Genomic DNA, 22801 nt, shown 5'->3' on the forward strand with positions numbered 1-22801 from the left:
CGAGAAATATCCATCCAGTCTCTTTCACTTATCCAAATCAAGGTTGCGGGGAAGCCGGAGCCTATTCAGGGAAATCTTTCAGACAGCTATTGAGAGATTGGCTGGTGGTGTGACCAACATCAGAGCTACAGGGCCATTGTGAAGTTGCCCATGCAGCTAAAAATGACAGAGGAGACAGAGGCGATTCTGTGGTGCACACCAGTCTCTGGTGGCTTTCTGCAAGCAGGTTTATTACAAAGTAATGTTACAGTAACAATTTCAGCTCTACCGAAATTAACCATACATTGACATGGATGCACAGAGAATGTCTACATGAAGTGGTACCTCTTCGAGGTCAGAGTACTCATTTGCTGTGAGGTGGTTAAACAAAAGACGGGCTGCAGCTGCTGACAAACGGGTACATAAAAGCATCATGGTTACGAGGTTTTTGCTACTTGTCTTAAATAGGGGTTTTTGAAGGCTTCTGCAGTGCTTAGTGGGGTTTATTGTAATATATTGCATTGCCCTTTAAATGCATGTTGGCAGTATAACATAGCACTTAAATAGATAATCGCAGTGTGTCAAACGGTACCATAATGCACCATCTACTCCAAACAAAAGCATACATAAATAATAGTACATTCAGTAACTCTTAGAGCACTATCCTGCATCTTTGCCCTTCATTAGTGTAGAAATGTTAGTTCGGCTTGATCATTCCCAGATTTTCTAGTGTTCATCAATCCTCTTCAGGATTTGCATAAATAAAAATAAAGTACAATAAAAACAATTTGACATATTTTCACAAAAAATAAAATACATTAAAAACAAATACACAAGGCCATTGACTTTCCATTCTCACAAAATATTAAACCATATTGCCTCTTAACAGAATATTTTACATCTTTGCAAGAATTTAAATAACACGTGACACATTTGCAGTCTTTTTTACTTTTTTTTTCTTTAAGTTACACATCTCCAGTGTCCATTATGTGTTTAGGGTGCAAATAGCTCCTGGGTTGGTTGTTTGTTTGTTTTCAAGGCCACTGTCTATCGCTTCAATCCCTTGGCCAGTTTGCTTGTAGGGGTCATTCTTCTTTGAGGTGTGGGGATCTTAGAGGGTTTCCCTCCGTGCTGACGGGATGCGGAGCGCGGCGTCGCTCTGGCAGAGTCGCCGACCGTCTCGGAAACATCTGAGCACACGGATTGGATGTCTGAGATGTCAAAGTCGGAGGCATCACTTCCTCTGCGACTGCTTCCTCTGCTTCCGGCTTTACTTCCTGGTCGGCTGGAATTTTTTCTCGATTCTAGAGAGATAAAATCGGGAAACACTTTAAGAAACACTGAAAAAGGAATTCAAATTTAGATGTGAATGCGATGGATAGATGTGGAGAAAAAGTTGCAAAGATAATGCTTTCTACTCACCACCTATTGTCTGCGTTCGAGCTTTTAGTACAGCAGCACTGATCAAGCTTCCTTCTTCACCTGACTGAAATCCTTTGCCGGACAGGTACCCAGGCAAACGCAATTTGCTGCCTTGAACCGGATTACTCTGCGAAAGAAAAAAACTTTTATTAAAATGTAATCAGATGCAGTTATTAGTAAAAAAAAAAAATAGGAGACCAAATTTTTAAAAATAAAAGTCTTGAGTCTGTATATGTAATAGTGTATGTATGTATATGTAATAAAAATTAGTTTGAATTTTTATTTTTAAAAAAAAGAAACATTTTAGTAAAATCATAATTTTTCCCATAACTGAGGTGTATCTGTCAGATGCAGTTAGTATGAATTCATGTACAGCAGAGCAATACGTCATTAGACATTAATGACATGCAGAGGCGACATATGAAGTTGTACATGATGTAGTGGTATAAAGAAAATAAAAGGTTAGGAAAGAAAAGAGCTAGTGATTGAGCCAATTATTCAAGAAAAATAAAGGTTACAAACCCAAATAAAATCTAATAAGCTCATTTTGCATCTTATTATTTTCATTTCCATCCAATTTAAGATTTTTCAATAGATTTCAGTTGGGTCATATATCTGAAGTGTTTCACATCATGTGCTGCATTATGACTATACCTCTGAGGATGAACCTTGGCTCCCAAAGGAGTCTGATGATTTAAGAGGAGTGGAGGGTTTGCTGTTTGTAAGCCATGGCTTATCATAATTGCGGGTTATGTGTTGGGGATTCTGGGGAACAATGGCAAATCAAAAGACAGAGATATGGATTCACAAACTCAAAAACTACCAGGAACACTAGATGGAAGAAACACAGAAATCAAACAACAAAATGACCAAATTCTGCAAGGGTAATTAAAAAAAAACAAAAACAAATTAAAAAGCAGATAAATGAGAGGAAAATCATGATGGTGGTGGAGAGGTTGGGGGTGAGACAGAATGAGGCAGCAGCCAGCTCTAATGGCAGGTGTAGCCTCTCACCTTGGGTGTGCTGGTCGCTGCTGGGTTGGTGGGGACGGGGAGGCTCTGACTGGAGGTGGATCTGTTGGGAGAAGCTCCTCGAGATGAAGGCCGAGACCTCCGGCCTCTGTAGCGGAAGCTTGCCATCACTTGAGTGGTTCCCTCTGGGAGGATGAACTTCTCTCGCAGCTCCACATTGGTCCTGCCCTTAGCTAAGAAAGACACTCAAAATGAGCCATGATGCACAAATACACCTGTCACTGTTATTTTTGTGTTAATGGTGATTAAGATGATGGTGAGTTAACAACCCATCCCCTCATTTCTTTATATTGTGCCAGAAAAATGGGAAAGAGATGCCGAGATTTATTAAAACATGCAGACTGAGAGTAAATGGGAAAACAGTATATGAGGCGAAGTCTGAACAATTCTAATGAGCTTTTATTCTTCAGCACAGTTTGAACTCTCTTATGAAAGGCTTCTTATAGTTTCTGATACTTAGTAGTCTTCAGGAATAGTTCTCCAATCTTACTGAAGGATATTCAAATTTCTTTTTTAGATGTTGGCTGCATTTTGTTGCACACGGCTAATGTTGAGCTTCAGGCTCAAGGGAGCCCAATCCATGACAGACAGTGTTTCACTATGAGCTCAGGATCACTGTCATCCTGTTAAATGACGCTGTTGTCAGTCAGATCCTCTCCAGATGGTATTGTATGTGGATCCAAATCTAATGGTAGTTTTTTCTGTTCATGATTCCAACAATTTTGACAAGATCCCCGACACCACTGACTGAATGAAGCTCCAAACCACGACAGAACCCCACTGAGATTTACAGATTGCTGCAGACACTTACTGCTGTGTCTGTCCTGACTTCTTCAGTACATATTGATCACTATTTGAACCAAAAATTTCAAATTTGAATTTATCACTCCTTAAGACATGTTGCCACTTATTTTCAGTACAGTTCTTGCCTAATTTGGTGCGCATCAGTCTCTTCTCTGTTTCCTATTCTTAAAAATTGCGTCCTGACAGCCACATGAGTTTTTGCAACAGGCTCTTAGTAACCAAGTACATAAATATACCATTTAAAACTGGTTCTTTGCTAGATTGTCTGTTGTGTAAAGTGTCTTGATTTATGCTTTAATGATTCACAGGACGGTGTTATTCATCTTAACAAACAAAAAGCATTCCTCTGATGCTGGTCAGGTGCAAGAACCAGAATAAAAATGAGTGAAAAAGCAGCCAATGTCCAAAGAAACATTTTGAAAGACCTCCAGAAAGCCAGAAGAACTATTGCTCAAGACCACTTTCAAAAATTTACCAAACATTCTGGATCCTTCGATGCAAAATATAAAGAAATGAGGGGTGGCTCCAGACTTGTGCATGTCTTGTCGTGCACAACACTGCATGCTAAGCTGTATTCCCGGCTGTGTAGAAATCTGTTGCTTCTAATTTTTCTTATAATCATCACTGAACTACACAGCAATTTCCAGGCAACCCCAAAGAACAGACCAATGAAATGTTATCATGATGTGACTCAACAACAAAACAGCTCATGCAGTTTCATATCTCATCCATACTGTTGAACAGACGTCCAGTTCCTGTTGCAACGGTAGTGGAATAAGTGACAGCGAGAAAACTAAAATAAATCAAAGTGAGCCTAAACACTCTCAAAAACCAAAGAAGAAGAATTATAGGAAACTAAACTACAGTGTATAAACTAAACAGTACGGTTACATTGAAAACAAACAGACCTGCATGCAGTTTTAAACACTAAGCTACCCTGTCAAACAAAGTCAATGGTGTAAGAAATACTGCTTCGGTTTTGTGGCGTGTGTTTCATAGAGGCAATGTAACCATTTTCCCCTATGAAGGAGCCTATATTACCAGGCAATACAGTCAGATAAGCAGCGCTCGAACCCTGGACTGTAAAAAGAAGCTTGACTCAGAGCTCCCTATGACATGCGGCGCGGGTAAAATGAGCCAGTTTCATTGTGCTGAAGTGATCGAAGGTGATGTGATTCCCACAAACAACTGCATGCATGAAAACCAGCCACAGCTGAACGACAGCTGACTGCAGGTGGAGCCGGTTTCCGAGGATGACATTCTTTCACACTGAGCGCTCACACGCAGCTACAGTACGGCACACACCAGGACCAACACAAGCTCGGATGTGCAGACACACATACCACTGGTGGGTTCATGGAGCAAGGTGAGAAAGTTTGAGATTTGCCAACCTATAGGAGACTGAGTAATTGAAGAGTTTGATTCCGAGCGCAACATTTTGCTCCCGTGGTGATGCACTAGAAGAAATGTTCATGTTGAGCAGGAGGCGGGTTTAGTGGGAAAAACAGAAATTGATCATTAATACAGATGCTAGCAGAAACATGTCGGAGTACCAAAGCTAAATGTGGGTCACATTACGGTATATATAAGTATATATGTAGGCAGCACTGTTAATAAAAATATGCTTACAAATGAAATATATTTTTAACAGATGATTTAACTGTGTTATCTCATTCAAGCGTTCAGTGTTGAGATAGCGGGAACAAAAGAAAATAAACTCATTTTAACCCTCAGAAAATTGCAGTATATTATGTAAAGATATAATATAATATATTGCATGAATTATCGATATATATGATATATCTTCTATTTTTAAGCTCCAAGTTGACATTTCAAACAGGCCTATATAAATAGACATTGGACAGTAGTTACATTTCATGTTTCAATAACTGAGCTAACATCACTGAATACACAATAATCTTAATCAAGATCATCATCATCATGTTTGGGTAGTAAAAAACAGTGATATACAATTAAATTCTTTCATCACACGCGAACAAAGAAAGTGAAAGTCAGTACAACACCTGACCTTTAAACAAAATTGGATTGTGACTCCTCAAAGTTAACCTTTGAACTCACCTCGACAGGGGTCATTCTTCACCAGAAACTCGTCCAGTGCCATCCAGCCTCCTCCCACCCGCACCATCACAGTGCTGCGCAAAATTCTCACAAGGCGAAGCTGCTGAGAGTCTCCAAACTGCGATGGGGGAAGGAAAATAGAGAGGGGAATGTGTGAAAAACCTGACCTTCCTGTGAGCACACCCACACTGCAGACCAGAAGCTGTGCAACACTGGAAACCAGAGTGGAATGAAGAGTTACATTTATTCCAGCTAATTATTTTAATTGTGGGGGAACAGACGGCTTTCATCTAGATTATTTCACTGAGCTTCAAAAACGACCTGTCGGAAAAGATTCACATCTGCTTCTGGTTTCTCTTATATGTTGTACAGGTTTAAACACACACGAAGACATACAATCATAAACACAAACAGATTTTGACACAAAAACATGAATTTTATCTTTTCATTCTCAGACACAACAGAACACAAATTACACAAAGGTCAATCCAACTTTTTTTTCTACAAGCGTGTGCTATTGTTTTACTAGTTCTAGCTAGTTCTACTTACTCATTGAGTTCATGCTACAGTGAACTGACTACTTCATAGTCATTGATTCATTTACTATACGCTACAATTTGAAGTAGAGCCTGACTGATTTTGTTAGTTGATATTCATTTACTTCAGATATCACATACAGGATATTGGTATCTGTGTAAATAAGACAATAAAAAAATTACACAACATAACGTTCAAAAAGAGCTGAATTTTGTGAAGCCCAAATGATTTTTACTGATACCCGTACCAATGATATTCCAATGACCAATATATTTTTCTCTGTCATGCACAAAAAAACCTCACATTGGTTATGTGAAGTTATTTATTTACATGCCCACCTCTGCTCAGAATGTTTTCAGAGCGCCCTCTGGTGGACACACATCAACACTCATAACATGGTTGAATGGTTATTTCTCCCGTCTCTTTTTTACTTTTTCATTTTCATTTATCAATCCCAATAAATGCTGATACTGACAGATTAGCAAATAACTTTTTTCCTTTAATCATATAATTTCATTTGTATTTTTAATTAGAGCTATCAGAATCAGCCTCAAAGCCATATCATCAGTCAGGCTCTACATTCATACCTGCTGCTGTTGAGGGTTAACTTAATATGAGAGGTTGTAAAGCAGTAAATACATCAAACTTTACGGCTTTACAAACTTAACCAGCCTATTTTTTCTCTCTTATTTCAGTGATCACTGTGTAATTGTGGTTTCTGGTTGTAATGTCTATGTGTCTGGCTTTATCTCAGCAATGTAAGACTCCACTTTTACTGCAGAAGGAGCCTGTGAAGAAAAAAAACACCATAACTGAAGGCACATGATTACACCACCAGGGGGCCCCAGTGTGTAATAATTTGACTTCATGTCACCTACCACACATAGCAGACATAGGAACAGTGAGCATGTTATGGGGAGAATGATTCAAGCTTTATGAGGGGATACCACACATGTCAGCCAGTTGGATGAGACATGAGCATCAGGCACAAAAATGAAGTTTGCAATTACAGCGTGCATGCTTTCTGTCAAAATCAACATCACATTCTGATCAAACGCACAAACATCAATCTCCTACAATCCAGCACTTTGTTGCACTTTCTACAGCTACAAATACTCAGGATGCATTGACACTGATGCAGATCCAATGCAGCTAGCTCCAAATGGCACACATGAGGAATGGTTCAAATCACTTCTGTCTAAATCCACCACCACAGTGTGACACGCAGACATGACCAAACACTGATGACGGTCCACTAACTTCCTATTATCATATGGTATCTCTTTAACTGATAACAAAAATCCTGTGCTTGTATGATTATCATAATGATTTAATGCCACTGGTGAGTCTAGTGATCAAATACATTAAAGGTGATGATGATCTGGAGTAAAAGGAGGCACAAGAAACAGCTTAAGAATAACCATTTACCAGAATACAGCTTTCCAAAACTGCAACGTGTAGGTGGGGGGTAAGATTTTGATTTTCCCTGTTTGCTATTGTCTCATCGCCGATTAAGGAGTCATGTAAGCAGTGAACCAGACCAAACTGTCAAAAGAATTATTTTTAATTTATTGTTGTGTGATAACAATAATACAAACTAGTTCATAAAGCATCACTAACGCCCCTATCCCCTCACACTGACCCCTCAGTAATGACCTTTTTCCGACATGCAGGTTGCCAGCACATATTAACAAAGTAAGAGAAATGAAAAGCAACGTGTTCATTGAAATCATCAAAGTTGCCCAAATAATGTAATAAATAGTGTCAGCCAGTGCTGAGGTAAATCATTCCCATGACACTGAAGCACCAAAGGCAAGCACACAGAAAGCATTATTGTATGCCCAGCAGATGAATTTATGCCCATGAACCAGTAAAATATGGGCTGAAATGGTACTGGCACGCCAATATTGCATTTTCTGAAACTCAAAAGCAGATATACAGATATATATAAACATTAACTGCACTAATTATAACACAAATAAGTCTTATTTTCCCCAAAAAAACATAACCTATGTGAAAAGAACAAATTTAGATTGGACATAAACGTCGACTGCCATAAAACTTGAAAGCATGCTTCTTTCATTTACTCATTTTAAATCAGATTTAGAGTTATGTGTGAAGCTACCATAAATTCTCGGACCAAACACACATCTCAGGCCAGTATTAAATAAAGTTAGATTAAATCAGCGGGCCATAGACTTGTTTTATTTCTACTTCTGAGTTCCAGAACATCTGAGAACATCAGCCAGGAATCTGGGCAGAAAGTGTTAATTGGACAGCAAACGTGGTAAACGAAAAAAGGACGCAAGGCTCGATAAGGCACACAAGAGTGTAGGAGGGAAAGAAAAGAGGATGTACCTGATTTCCAAGGTAGAACTGGTGATGTGAGGAACAATAAAAAATATAAAAAGGTTAGCACACATTCGCACTTTTGTCATCAAGTTCAACACTTACCTTTAACAAGAGTATTCCCTGAAAAGTCTTTTATTTTAAATTATTTCATAACCATGTCACAGCTTGTATTGCTTAAAAAAATTTCACTGTTAGATAAGCCAAACACATAAAAATCTGCTTACCCGGTATTTATTGGCACCAATTTGCTCCACCTGGAATCGTTTTGGACATTTGCACTTCGCCACTTGGCGCGTGACCTGCGAAAGCATCATTTTTTTTATTAAGCGACGCCTCACATTTGAAAATGTGAAATTAATGCCGCAGGCTTATTACCTCGTCCTCAATTTTGTCAGCATCTGTTAGTGGTTTGTAAGCGTCTTTGTTGGGATGCAGAGCTGCTACAAACTCGTAGTAGTCAATGTAGCCGTCACCGTCTCTGTCAAAGATGTCTGCCACGGCGCTCATCTCCAGACGACTTGTTGGGAATTCTGTTGAAGAGACACTGAGTGTTGCAAAAAGGAGCATTTTGTTCAGCGGTGTAGATGTTTTTCAGCTTTGACTCTGACACTTACTGGAGGAGAGGATGCCTTCTATGAACTCCTGTCGTGTCACTTTGCCGTCTTGGTCTTTGTCAATGCGGCGGAAGAAGTCCATGACGCGAGACTTTTTATGGTTCATCCAGCGCATGTAACGTTTCCGCCACACATCAAAGTCAAAGTTGGCAAATTCTTTCAGCTGAGCAGATAAAGAAAGAAAGGTCAACATTAATAACTAAAAAGCTAGAAATTTGCAGAAAAATGTCTGCAGATTTTGCTACATTACCTCCTCCAGTCTGTCCAAAGCATCATTGAGTTTCCTCCTTCTGTCCAAAGCCAGCAGCCACACGTGCTGCCACTTGGTCACCAGCAGGTTAACCCGTGGGTTCTTTGTTTCAATGGGAGCTTGTGTTGATGACGCATACATCGCTTGCGTGGGAGAACGTTTTCCTGTAAGGGAAAGACAAAAAACTTTAAAATGACTGTGTTTCCACCATATAATCAGGAGGAATGCATTCACACTGACATCATTCCAGGTGCTAAAATGGGCAAATTGAGGATGTCGTGTCACCCTGAAGTGATTCAGCGCATAGCCAGATGGCTCGGGTCATACTCTATGAGGAACATTGATGGGATACATACTTCCAGTTCTTCCTTTGTCCAACACGGGGATCTGAGACTGGATCTGAGGCTCCGCAGCAGCCTTCCTTTTGTGTGTCTTGGTGATTTTGTCAACATCTGGTTGCTTCCTGGTCATTTCCTCCATGAATGCCTGCAGGGGGCGAGCAGCAGTAAACTACTGTTAACTGAATGCCCACGCAATCATTAAAATATGGAATTTTAAAAAAACTAAAGTTATAAAATTTGATTTATTCTCATTTGCTTTTTTGATGTACCTGGTGTTCTGCTATGAGGTTTTTGACCTCCTCGATCTCCTGAGGGAGTGGCTCCTTATCCTTGTCATTGAGGTTGGTCTCAGCCCACTGTAGCCATGTCAGAAGATTTTCCAGCAGCTCCTGAGTAGCTAGTAGCTCTGTGAGGGCTGTGGCCAGTCGCTGCTGGTGCTGTCTGGCCCAAGCCTGCACCTGTGTAACAGCAGTATTACACATATATTACTAATAACTAAATTCATTTCAGATACACTGAAATCAAGTTAACTGCACACAGCTTGATTTTGTTTACCTGCTAAGATGAATCATTATTACTTTTTTTAATATAATGACTATCCATAGTAACTTTTCCTCTGATTTTTTGAGTGCTATAAAGAGTTTCCGACCCAACCCTTGTTAAAATGAGTAATTCTTCCTTATTTTAATTTATCAAAATAGGTTAATGTGTTCTGTTAAACCTGAAGGTATGAAACAGTGGACTGACCTCTTCAAAGCGGGCTTTAATGATGGTGTTCCAGTGCTTGATGGTTGTGATAGAGTCTGGATGGCAGATGCTGAGAATGGCCTCCCCCATACTGGCCGCTTTATTTAGAGCCACTCGCTTTTCTTCCAGTTTTTTCATGAACACCTTTAAAATAAAATAAAAAATTTAAGTTGAAAAAGCGTTGGGATTTGGAACTATCCCATCCCATATCTAAAAATAAAAACAAAACATTGCTCATACTTGGTTTGAAACTGGAGCAGAGCTCAGTAATTTTAATCAGATGACCTCATAGTTAAGAAAAATATTTTTGGCACTGAAAGCAGCATGCCAGAGTCAGGATCTTAACTGTTTATTCAAGCAAAGTATTGGCAACGTGTTTTATTTCTTTAATAAAGCAACAAAAATGTGAAACAACTTAAGACATAAAAGTTTTTTTCTGAAATAAAAAAAAAAAAATCGTTTGCATTGCTTTACCTTGTGTTGTTCGATGAGCGCTCGCAGCGCTTCTTCATCGTCGGGCAAGCTGCCATGGAAGCGCAAACTTTGCTCTGCCTCAGCTAGCCACTCCAGCAGGATGTGAACAGCAGAGTGAAATTCTTCAGCCTGCAGTGGGAGAAGACGCATATGTCAGGCTAACATACTTAACTGACCTTCTACCTTGTGATTGTTTGGAGTACTGTCAGGAATACCTGGCCCAAAGCCTGCTCCAGCCGGGTCTGCTTAGACACAGACAGGTTGCACACCGTCTCCCAGCGCGTGCTCAGCTCCTGCATCTGGACTTTGACCCAGGAGGAGTCATCGTGAGTGTTCTCAATCAGCTCCCTGGCTGAACGTTTGAGGGCCTGGACGCTTACTGTCCGCTTTCCCAACTCCTTCTGAAAAACCTGCAGTAACGAGACATTTGAGGACACAGTCAGCCAAAATATTAACAATATTCCGTTTTTAAATGACAAATTCTTAAATTAATTATTTAAGATTATTTCAAAAAACATCCTTTTTGTCTCTATTTCACAGCTGGCCCAATGACAAGAAGCATAAAACAAGGAGCTTTTAGTATCTGTTGTCTTCTTACTTCAATAAAATGCTAACACGAAGAATGTTATTAATATAATATTAATAATGAGTAAGGAAAAACACACCAGCATCAATTTTCAAAGCTTTGCTCAATACACAACCCTCAATGAGAAAGTAATACAATGCCTCCCCTTTTGTTGTTTTAATGTATTGTCTATCCCCCGTGTTAGTTTAAGATTCTTTCGTCTTGTATTGTGTTAGGAATGATAAAAGGTTTGGGTGTGGCAGCAGTGAAAGGTTTCACTTGATTTTTGCCACTAACGTCAGCAACAAATGGGCCAATCAACAACAGAAAGGGATCCTGGGTGTTCGGTGTGGAGCTGTTCTCTACCTTGTGGTTGTCTATCAGGTTGAGAACCAGGTCTATGTCTCCATGTACGGGCTGGTCCTCAGCCAGCTGAGGTTCCACCCTGTACAACCAGTCAATAAGAGCCTGGAGAGCATCTGTAAACTGGCCGGAGAACAACAAGGCCTCTTCCAGCTTGTTTTGTCTGCAGAACAGAACAAAATATTCACAGTGAGGCTGTTTAGCAGAATGAAATACAGCGCTCATTGGGAGAAAATCCTCACCTTTCCACTGACTTCCCACAAACAGTGTCCCATTTGTCCCTCAGTTCACTCAACATGTCGTCCAGCTTCTGTCTGTCATCCTGTAGAGAGGTCTTGTCTTTCAGGGCCCGTCCTGTTCGAGTGGTAGTATCATACACAGAGTGTTTGCTGCCAAGAGCTTTCTGGAACTCCTGCACGATGGGGAAAAAAGCAAAAATAATATACACAACCCCCAAGTGGTCCAGTTTAGTGCACTCATAATGCCTCTATCTTCAAATGGAAACAGCAAATCGTCTCAAGAGATTTTTTTATTATTACTACTGGCATGTCAAACAGTATCTTAATCTGCGTGTGGTATGTGCTTTTTGTGATTAAGAATAGAGTCTTCAGCGAGGTGACCAAAAAGGAGGTCAAAACTCAAGAGCTCTTGCTCCGTAGAGATTAAATGTATCCAAAAGCAAGGGCAGCCTTAAAACATTTGGTCCATTCAGGGATTATGACAGGATTAGCACAATCTCCCAGCATAACACCACAAACACAACAATAGTCAACAGCAATATAAGCATTTGGATTCTACTGACTCTGTAATTTCAAATAACAGATCCTATTTTTAAATTCCAGCTCTGGTACATCAGATATTTCTGTTTAATGAATGAAACTTTTTTTTGTAGATGTTGCTCCATGTCTCTGGCTGTGTTAACACATTTTTCTCTCAGTTACCTTGTGCTGTGCCAGCTGCGTCTTGATTTTATCGGGATCATTGGCAATTTCCACTTCAGAGTCCAGAGTCTTCTCAGATTCATCTAACCACTCCATCAGTTTATTGAAATTTTCATGGAACTAATAAAAAATTAAGAACAAAAAACAGTGTAAAGCATTTTAAAAACAGGTATGAGTTCACTAGATTTATCGCAGAGCCCTGCTTAATGTTAGCATGATTGGAGCAGAAGGGCCCTATAATTCAGAAAGTTCTGTAATAGGCTGAAGAAAGAATAAGAAACAGGTTTAATATCCTATTTCCAGAGCTTTCCAATGATAATAAAAAGTCCTGATGTCATGCCTATTCAAACTCAGCATAAATTTTCACAGAACAGTACCTGCTTCGCCCTCTTCCTGGCGTCGTCCAGTAGACGACCCCGCTCAACAGACCTCTGCACCAGCTTCTCCCAGCGCCCTTGCACGCTGAGCAGCAGGTTCTTTATCAGGACCACATCCTGTTTCTGGCTGAAGTACTTCAGATGTGTGCCCGTCTTGTCCAGTTCAATAATGTGTTCTCTGTGGGAGTTTACCTCTGTCACAAACATCTGCACAGACACAATGCGAGGGAGAAAAGGGAAAGGATTCAGGCCAGATGTTCTAACAATAAAAAAGGAATAAAGGTTTTTCAACAGACAGCAGAGGAAATGTAATGTGGGTAATGTGCTAATGAGCTCTGTTCTCAAGGATAATACAGATGCCATTAAGTCATCGTTGGCTTTAAGACAAAGCAGAATGATGAGCTGGTAATCATGAACCGGTAATCATGGTACTAATAATTTTAATTTCTCACCGACTCAGTAAGACTACTAGATGTTACCGCAGTAATGTCTAGTAATCAAGCAAAGTTGGACCAGAAGGCCTGTCCTCCATGTGCAAAGACGTACCTTATGCTCATCTATCTGAAACATGATGGTCTCCAGTATAAGGGAAGCGGGGGAAACCGTGTTCAGCGTCTGCTCTGCTTGGGTTAGCCAGTTGATGAAATCTTGCAGGGAGTTGTGGAAATCTGTAGCCACAGTCAAAGCTTCTTCTAGTTTCACCTGTGGAGACGAAACGTTAAAAAAACTGAAGTAATACTGGACAAAAATCAAAGAGCTCTATCCTGTTTATAACACATGTGCATCGTTTAGCGGTGTAAAGTATCTCTGGTTGTTATAGCAACAGATAAAGAGGGCACTGCGGGGGATACAATTGCACTTCAACAGTGCCAAACATGACCTCTATCTAAAGAGAGGAAGTTAATATCTCTGGAGGGGACTGATGGCTGAGGCATCATGAGGTTTTAATTGAGTAAAGGAAACAGCCACTCCATCACTGAAAAACATCCGTTTGGTACAGCTGAGGCCGGTGGCTCAGGGTCATCACATGGCAGTAAATGCTGTGCTAATGACATTACAAACCTGGTGAGAGTTATGGCTGCTGATGTGTTTTTCCCATTTCTCGTGGGTCATGTCGAGTGTCTTGCTAAATATGGAATTGTATTGTAGCAGTGCATACGTCCTACAGAAAAATAAGCCACTTGACTGCAGAGGTATCACAGGGAAGGCTGTAGAGAGTTTGGCCAGCAGCTCTGACCAGCGCTAAAATTTACCAGACTTTGATTTCCTGGGAAGAAGGCCAAAGTAAATAGGATGCAAAAGCAAGATGTTACAGTAAAAGTTGAAGCGGCTAAAATAAGGAGCACCATATCTGAGAGCAGTGGTGGTGTTTTATACATTTTAGCAACAAAACTAAAAAAAACCCCACAAGTGAATGATGACATTTGGCTTAAATATTAGCTGATGTTTTGTCAACCCTACACTGTGGAAACATATGACACCACTGTTGTTCCACTCTGATCTACAGTGTAACCGCATCCTGTGTGTCCTCGCCAGCGCTCTGTCTTTACACCATTGGTTATCGGCACTGGGATTAGAAGCTTTCAACCACACGGTCATGGCTCAAGTGTATGTCAGCGATCCCTTAATCTGAAATCCTGAGTCATCAAGCTAAGGGCAGTGAAAGCCATTCAGTCATTCCCCTACCTTTCTTTCAGCGACCTTCGCTTGCACTGCTTCCCATTTTTCCTTCAGGTTGGCGAGGTCCTGCTCCGTGTTACTGTCTGGACCCTCGGGCATCATCGTTAGCAGTTGGTGACCCTTGTTCTGGAGCTCCTGATACAGCTCCTCTTTTGACTCAAAGGCAGAACACAACTCCTGTGAGGAAAAAAAACCAACAACACAGAGGAGAGTGATGGTTTTGTCAAACAGGTTGAATTACAGTTAAAGACCGATCTATTGTTACTTTTGGATTTCTGCAGTGTTCAATGGGATGAATTTGTCAGTCGCTAGTCCAAATGTAACCCAAAAATGGTTAAAGAATGAGCATGGTGAGGCATGTTTCTCACAAACATTTGACCAGGATAATGTTACTAATTTGATAAAAGTAATCTGTCTGTTTTCAGTTCCCTGAACTGTCACCACTGCTGCCTCTTAAGGGAGAGCTCACTGTGAAAGTGTCTCCATTACAAAGTAGGAAGACAAAGCAGGAAAACATTCCTTAATTCATTATAGTCAGATACGGATGAATCAATTAGAAACACTTAAAGAGGTCTTTTTTATCACAGCCTGCAGGGCAATGAGAGTAGTGTATTTTGTAGCGTCGTTTAATTTTCACACTTCAGATAAAACACAGAAAAGACAGTCACCTCCTCCCAAGTCTGCCATCTGTATGCAGCCTCTCATATTGTTAAACACATACCAGATGGGCGTTAAGCTGCTCCCGGGCCGTGTCTGGTAAGCCTCCCACAGCCTTTGATGCCAACAGCTGACGTTCTGTGTCTTTCAGCCACTGCTGCATGTCTTCTATCTCACCATGGAAACCCTGAGCCTGCAACACAATTCAACCTGAGTCAGGACAAAAGGTGCCTCACACACTCGCTATTAGCAACCCGTGATTCAGAGAGGAGGATGTGTGAGTTTTTAATTCTTTGGATTCATTTAGCTTGGTATTTATAAGCCTGTTTCATAATAAATTAAAACCTTAAAGTAAAAACAATAGAATGATTTAGCTTTCAGGATGCAAATTGAATAATAAGAAGGGGGTAGGGAGAGAAGTCTCTCCTCCCTGCAGAGCTTTTTGACTTCGACCTAAAAACTATTTTCTCCACAATTTAACAAGAAATGAGACACAGGTTAACGGTTAACTTTTTTTGATATACCTGAAGCAGAGAGCTTTCCAGCTGTTGCTTCCTCTGCTCCGTCTTTTCCAGGATGGCTTTCCATCGCTGGTTCAGATTCTCCAGTTTGCTCTGCAGACTAGAAGCTTCCTCTCCAGCGCTGGACTGCACCAGATCATTGCCGGCTTTATTCACTGTCTCGACTGTTGACTTGTGAGCCAACACATCTATCTGGAGGATCTGCAGAGATAAATCAGCAGGAACGGCAAGATGTTGTGCAGATGGATATTAAGCACAAAGTGGATAATGACTAATTTACTGTAATAAGCGGCACACTGACAGATACCATAAATGTTTACTTAATATGGTTTTAATGCCTGTGAAGTGTTTTACATTTTTGTATGTGATACTGGGCTATACAAATAAAATTGAACTAAACTGAACTGAAAGGACTTATTTGAAAAATAGCCCCCTAAAAAAAACACAAGATAAGAGGTTTGTCATACGTTGTGCTTGGCAAGCTCTATCTCGATGGCTTTGGGGTCTCCTCCAGCATTTTTCTGTTCATTGAGCAGCTCCTCGGTGTGGCTCATCCAGGCCAGCAGCTCATCCAGTGCATGCTGGAACTGCCCCAGTGCGAGAAGGCCTCCCTCCAGTTTGTGCTGGATTAATGACAGATTAAACCATTTAATTTTGCAGGGAGAGAAAACAAACTGTTTAAGCCATTGCTGAATCTGGTTTCTAGCCCACAAGAAGCTGTAGAGGTACGATACAATATATTTCACAGAATGATTGCAGACCTTGTTTAAACATGATATTGCCACCTAAACAATATAGCCATTCCTTTTAAATTTAGATATCAGTGTCAGCATTTCTGTTTTCTTATATAGCTTGCACTTTTGGTGTGAAGCTCCCCTTCTGCTTCTTTCTCTCACTGACCTGCCGACTGATGATCTTCTCATCCAGGTTGTCCCAAAGCATTTTGAGTTCAGACATCGGCTCCTGGATGGCGGAGCGGTCAGCCTCGTCTGTCACCTTCTTCAGCAGGAGGCCGGCCTGGTGGTTCAGACGCTCCATCTCAATCTGTAGCTGGTACGCTTCTCCTTTGAACTCCTGGCAACCCAGCACATGCAGCGGTACACCCAATCAGTCAACAGAAGGAAGGACGCACAGACAATACCAGCTTTGTGTTTTCAGGACAAGATTTGTCTTATTGTACATCAAAGTAAATCCGGCTACTTTATGAAGCCATTTTCTTAATGCTTTTGAACTAACACAAAGCAGACGATGAATCGAGAACTCAGCATAAACACAGCTGGTGTTTGACACAGCTGCTCTAACATCAAGGAGTCAAGTTAAAAGAATTGAAAAGTCTGAGAAGAGCTATAACAATAATAATATTTCTGTTTTTGTGAATGATGATCTAAAAAAACAAAACAAATCTACAAGACTGTACCTTGAGTTCCACAATCTGCTGCTTGACGGTTTCCAGATCCGTGCCCACAGGTGACATTGAATCCAGCTTGCTCTCCAGAATATCCACCCAGTCAAACATACCCTGCATACAGGGTTGGAAACCATTGTTAGTGAGAGAACAAAGCTGGGTGCACAGGGAGTCAAGTTTCAAACTGAGTTTCAAGTTATGCCCTGAATCTTACAGTTGGTCTGTTTGGCTGATAAATTAGAAAATTATACACAAAGAAAAAGAAAAAAACCCCAAACAAGCCCTGAGGTTACATGCCAATGCGCTGAAGAAGTGCAAAGAGGAGATTTAAACTTGTGTAAAAGAATCTTTCCTCACCGTGAAACTTTCTTACACACTAGTTAATGTTTGAGCCAAATATATCACGACCACGCTCTGGCTGGTCTTTCAAAATTAGTAGAGCTCTCATGAGATGTTATATCAACTGTTAGATCAACTGCATGGTAATATGTGGTTTCATCAAAAAAGGCCTCGGAAACTCCCTGGCTCACTGTATCTGTTAAATATCAAACATCTCGTGATGAACAAGTGCTTGTATATTGTGTTGCTTGATATTAAGTATTTACCCCTTAAAGATGATATTCCCTCTTAATCTGACACCTCTATATATATATATTGATAAAGATGTGGTTTGATGACCCTTAGAACAGTTTCCAGGTTTTTCCAAGGATAGCAACACAGGCAGAGACAACCCTTATTAACTTCTGATGCATGCCCAGTGTTTTGTTCTATAACCAGGCCTGATATATGAGAGAAACCCCACGTCAATAAAAGAGCTTCAAGGGTTACTCCTAGGCTTCCAAAAGATCACATCAAATAAAATTAAAAACCACGAGAACCGTGACTGGGAAGTTTTGGAAAAGGTCTGCTGTTTCAAAACATTTTAAATATTCTAAACCCTTTAATTTTCTAATTGTGTTGCTCTGAGGCAGTGATCAAAGCACCTGCAGGCCATCTTGAAACTGCACAGCAGCTTGCATGGCTTCTTCCAGTCTCTCTCCTCTCTCCTTCCACGTCTTATTGAGATTCTCCCATGCTGTATTCACCTGAAAAAATAACGCAAATATTTTAGCATGATTATCTTGTAGGCAAAACCTGTAGAGTGAGTGCTTTTCAGTGTAGTCTATTACTTCATCCAAGCTCTTCTTTATCACAGGTTTATCGGGTTCCCCGCAGGCAGTCATGAGCTCCGCACCCTGGTTTTGAACCCCATCGAGTTCCTCCTGCAGCCCATCAATCTCCTCCTTAAATCCCTGTATGGATGCATTGTTTTTTTGTTATTTAATAATCAAAGTGCACCACCTCTCTTAATTATCCATTTGCTAATGATCAAAAGTAATTTTTTATTTACCTCCACAAATTCCTGTTGCTGTTTGACGACTGAAGGATCGACTCCGGGCTCCTCCAGCTCCCTCAGCAGGTCGTGGCTGTCCTTAATGGTGACGATGAGGGCGGTGTGGTCACACCAGAACTTGTCTGCAAGGTCCATCACATCCAGCAGCTTCACCTCCCGCTCTTCCACCAATGCCTGGATGTCGTTCCACAGGAAAACCATGCGGTCCAGTTTGTCTTGCACAGCTTGTACAGAGAAAAAGTCACAATTAGGAGGAATACAAAATAAGGCAAAGAAAAATCTTCCACGTTTACAGCAACATTTACAGCGGGAAACTTGGACTTTTTCTTGATTCATTATTTATCCTGAAAAAGGAAATACATTAAAGCTACATGCACCTGGAGAAAAGCTTGATGTTTGATAAATAATAATAAATGGATAAAAAATGATTGAAAGCATATCTATACCATACCTTTGGCAGACAGGTCCTTGTCTGCCCCTTCGGATCGTGCAATCATCTCTTCACCTCGTTGCTTCAGTGTCTCATAAGATGGCTGCAGCTTCTCCAAATCCACAGAGACCGTCTTATTTTCAGTAATCTGCTCCTTGATCTTGTCCACCTCCACTGAGATGGATGGAGGCTGGTGGAGGCGTTCAGCGATCCGTTCCAGGGATTCGAGCATGGGATCAATTTTATCATGGAACTGGAAAAGGAGGAAAGGAAACATGTCAGTTTGCATATATAATTTATATCATGGGTTTTTATTATGAAAAGTTACCTTGAAACAAGAACACATCTGTATAATTATTTTTTACTTTGACAAATTTGCACATATTCAAAAATTTAACAGCTACTCAATTAACTGAATAGACAATTAACAGCCAAGGTAATTTGATGTTTACATTTGCAAACTATGACCACCATTTGCACCAGACATCACTATGATCAACTTAATTATTTCCAATAATCATATATTATCAAATAATCATAATAAACAGCTACTGCTTACCTGAGTGGATTTGGAGATGGCTTCATCCAAAGTGGCAGCTCTCTGCTTGACATCAGCTTTCAGTTTGGTGTAAAGTTGGTCAGTAGCTGTGTATTTCTCTCTGATGGGCTCACCCTCCACTGGGCTGAGCTCAAGTAACTGAGGACCAGTTTTATTCATCTTATCAATATGGGGCTTGTGCTCTGCAATCAGTTCCCGCATTTGCTGGAGAGGATGTGACATGCTCAGTTTAGTTTTTAATCATTTGACTAAATGTTTTGTGTTGAGCATCAGCGCACATTGGCCGCTTACCCTGAGGTCCTCTTGTTGCTGCCTGAGCGTGTCGTACTCAATGGCAGGCGGGGGTAACTGGCTGAAGGTGTTTAAAGTTTCCTGAAGCCATGGCCCCAGCTCCTCATAGGTCTCCCAGAACTGAGTGGCAAGAGACTGGGCTCGCTCAAGCTGCAGACAACGCTCTGAATTCAGCTGGCTGACGACACCATACTTCTCGAGGAGAGTCTGTGTCTTGGCCTGATTGAAGCCCAAGAAGAATCCTTTTGAAATTTCTGTCCATTTTCTTACTTAAAAATGTCTGAAATTTGAAATATATTTTCTTACCATTAAGATTTCTTTCTCCTCTGGGTTTTTGCTGGTCATGATGGCCTTTCCTGTTTTCACAATCTCATCTACAGCATCTTTGTGTCTCATGATGTCCATGGAGAAAATCTGTAAAACCAGTAGAGTGAGTTTGGCTGCATGTCAACAAAAGAAACCACTGTGTTTACTCTAATTTGTTTAAATGGAGATCTGTACGCACACACACACACACACACACACACACACGGCTAACCTTCTGTGCTTGGAGCTGAGCTGTGGTTTGGTCCTGCTCCAGCCTGATCTCACCCATCGATAGCAGTTTCCCCTCAGCGTCAGTCAGCCAGGAGAGTTCATTGTCTGCGGCCTGTTCAAACTGGAAACAAGAAAAAACAAGAGATACATTTAAAAAAGAGAGAGAGACAGTCGAATGAGAATAAAAGGCAGTGCGTTAAGTTATGTGGTTTACCTGTTGTGACTTGAGTATGTCAGCATTGATCTGGTCGACCTTCTGGGTCAAAGTGTCATAGGCAGCTCTGTACCTCTCATTATCCTCAGACACAAGTTTGTCCAAACTCTCACGAGTGTGCCAGGGGATCAAATCCAAGAGTGAACTGCTCAACTCATTCAGCTGGTCCAACACTGGTTTTTGGTCTTTGATCTCTTTCAACATGGCCTGGACAGAAAGCACCAGTTCATCAGTAATAAATGCATTGCTGCATTGTATGAATACAATTACGTTTTGCACAAAGTTGTAGAAATCCTTACCTTCTGCCTGCTTTGTGAATGAATCAGCTGCTTGCCGACTGGATCCTGATGAGCAAAGCTGTTAATCTCAGCCTCTGCTTTCTCTAGCCATGAGCTCAGATCCGTGTGAGTATGCTGCAGCTTAGAAGACAGACTCAAAACCTGCTCCAGTGTCTTTAAAACACTGGCACTCATAGAGTTTATCTCAGCATATTTTGTTTTTATTCCATCCAGTTTGCCTTGGATAACGATCACCTCATCACCTATAGACATAAAATAAATAATAATGTTCACTGTCATATGCTTCTTTTGTTCTAAAACAGAGATACCTTATGCTAACAACTTCCTGCTAGCTGAACTCTGGGCCAAAATTCATGAGGTTAACAGAAAAGAATAAACCTGCGTCCTACACAATGTTGTCATTTACAATTTGCATATTATTTTATAGCTACATACATCTAGCTGAAGGTTAGCTAAGGTGATCACAAAGGCTGCAAACATAGAAGGAGTTTTTAAAAAAAATTGTATTTGTCCTGTACTATGCAAATCAGAGAACAGGGGTTTTATCTATAACTTTAAGTTCACCTGCCCCTGTCCAAAAGTAACAAAGCGTGCTTATTTGCACAACCAGGGCTCTCTTTTTGCTACAAAATATATACTCATATGGAGATATATATTAAATAGATGGTGGCTAGCAGCTACTGTGTTTTAAGCATTTCTGTTATGCTAAGCTAAGCTAACTGGCTGTTGGCAATAAACAAATATAAATCCCATTGGACAGACAGGTGTTATCTCACCATCATTGAAAAATTAGAAATCTATTTCTCTAAAGAAGTTCATAGATGTGAAAACAACGTAATTCATGCAAAAAGTCCCTGCTCAATAAAAAGGGCAATAAATCTGAGTAGTACAGAGACAGAACTGTTTGCTACACTGATAAATGAAGACATGCCTGTTGTTTGCTTCAGTAGCTCTACCCCATTGGAGATGGCTTGGTCAACATTCTTCTTCCTTAAGCCAATATCACTTTGTAGTGCCTGAAAAGAAAAAAGCGAGACTTCAGAGAGTCACTGAGAGTAACAAGAAATGCTCCTATGGTGACACACAAAAGAGCAAAATAAACTGAAACATGATTGATGCAACTTAAATGAAAGGGCTACAAAATGTGTTGCCTGAGGAGGAGTGTATACCCGTTGGTCTGCCAGCTGCTTTTCAAGAACCTCTAGTCTGTAGTCTTCCACCGAAACTTCACACAGCCTTGTGTGTATCTCGTTGAGCCAGTTCATTAGAGCCACTTCATCCTCTCCAAACAGCTGGGCATTTGCCAAAGCTTGCTGAAGCATTTCAGCTTTCCTCCTGCATCGCTCCTGGAGCTCTATGTAACTGGCCTGAGTGGTGTCCAGTTTAGACTGAACAAACTCCTTATCGTCCACTGAGCTCACAGTTTTGAGCATTTGGCCAAGATTGACAGCCTGAAACAGGTCTTTACTGTGATTCATAATCTCCTCCTCTAATGTCTGGCGGCAGGGGATGGGAAATGGACCAAGAAAACATGACAAACAAAAAACAAACACGTGATAAAAAAATATTCAACTGAAATTTAGAAAGATGAATGGGAAATAATGAGAAGCGCAAACTTACAAGTAACAAGCAAAATGAATAAAACTGAAGTGAACTTAACTGATAGTTTAAAAAAGCATGAAAACAAATGGAAATGATGAAAAATGATGGATATTACCTTGTGCTGAGATATCTGATCTTCCAGCTTAGAAGTCTCAGTGCCTATTGGCTCAGAGTTGGCGAGGTGTTTCTCCGTGGCTGACAGCCACTCGCTCAGCGGCTCCAGAGTCTCATGGAACTGCTGAGTCACCACTAAGATGCTCTCTAGTTGTTTGTGCCTGGAGATTGAAATCATACCAACCAACAGACTTACTCCTACTGGTCATTAGAAAGAATGCA

The 22801-nt window shown here is 40.7% G+C and overlaps 1 protein-coding gene across 2 annotated transcripts in view; it reads right to left on the bottom strand.

Annotated features, from left to right (window-relative positions):
* Positions 1–184: 184 nt before the first annotated feature.
* dst (dystonin) overlaps positions 185–22801 on the bottom strand; it is a 103707-nt gene continuing 81090 nt past the window's right edge. Inside the window, exons 64-104 of one of the 2 annotated variants that reach the window (XM_087850256.1) lie at positions 22581–22740; positions 22033–22359; positions 21795–21879; positions 20864–21105; positions 20565–20771; positions 20352–20471; positions 20120–20227; positions 19814–20032; positions 19523–19726; positions 18985–19216; positions 18531–18757; positions 18310–18432; positions 18124–18225; positions 17153–17254; positions 16636–16809; positions 16203–16358; positions 15739–15936; positions 15279–15407; positions 14564–14734; positions 13424–13579; positions 12878–13084; positions 12501–12620; positions 11802–11971; positions 11563–11722; positions 10847–11041; positions 10632–10760; positions 10158–10301; positions 9680–9868; positions 9426–9555; positions 9070–9233; positions 8820–8982; positions 8581–8735; positions 8430–8504; positions 8212–8229; positions 7282–7398; positions 5317–5434; positions 4629–4694; positions 2416–2606; positions 2056–2166; positions 1402–1528; positions 185–1283 (exon numbers count right to left, since the gene is read on the bottom strand). In XM_087850256.1, the coding sequence (XP_087706382.1) occupies positions 1027–1283; positions 1402–1528; positions 2056–2166; positions 2416–2606; positions 4629–4694; positions 5317–5434; positions 7282–7398; positions 8212–8229; positions 8430–8504; positions 8581–8735; positions 8820–8982; positions 9070–9233; positions 9426–9555; positions 9680–9868; positions 10158–10301; positions 10632–10760; positions 10847–11041; positions 11563–11722; positions 11802–11971; positions 12501–12620; positions 12878–13084; positions 13424–13579; positions 14564–14734; positions 15279–15407; positions 15739–15936; positions 16203–16358; positions 16636–16809; positions 17153–17254; positions 18124–18225; positions 18310–18432; positions 18531–18757; positions 18985–19216; positions 19523–19726; positions 19814–20032; positions 20120–20227; positions 20352–20471; positions 20565–20771; positions 20864–21105; positions 21795–21879; positions 22033–22359; positions 22581–22740 (6448 nt within the window). In that variant the 3' untranslated portion in view covers positions 185–1026. Of the gene's footprint in view, positions 1284–1401; positions 1529–2055; positions 2167–2415; positions 2607–4580; positions 4695–5316; positions 5435–7281; positions 7399–8211; positions 8230–8429; positions 8505–8580; positions 8736–8819; positions 8983–9069; positions 9234–9425; positions 9556–9679; positions 9869–10157; positions 10302–10631; positions 10761–10846; positions 11042–11562; positions 11723–11801; positions 11972–12500; positions 12621–12877; positions 13085–13423; positions 13580–14563; positions 14735–15278; positions 15408–15738; positions 15937–16202; positions 16359–16635; positions 16810–17152; positions 17255–18123; positions 18226–18309; positions 18433–18530; positions 18758–18984; positions 19217–19522; positions 19727–19813; positions 20033–20119; positions 20228–20351; positions 20472–20564; positions 20772–20863; positions 21106–21794; positions 21880–22032; positions 22360–22580; positions 22741–22801 lie in introns of both variants that reach the window. The other variant, XM_087850255.1, reaches the window with a different exon arrangement.

The sequence above is a fragment of the Neolamprologus brichardi genome, chromosome 13 (genome assembly GCF_056152115.1).
Source record: "Neolamprologus brichardi isolate AB-2024 chromosome 13, ASM5615211v1, whole genome shotgun sequence".
In the NCBI taxonomy this organism is placed as follows: domain Eukaryota; kingdom Metazoa; phylum Chordata; class Actinopteri; order Cichliformes; family Cichlidae; genus Neolamprologus; species Neolamprologus brichardi.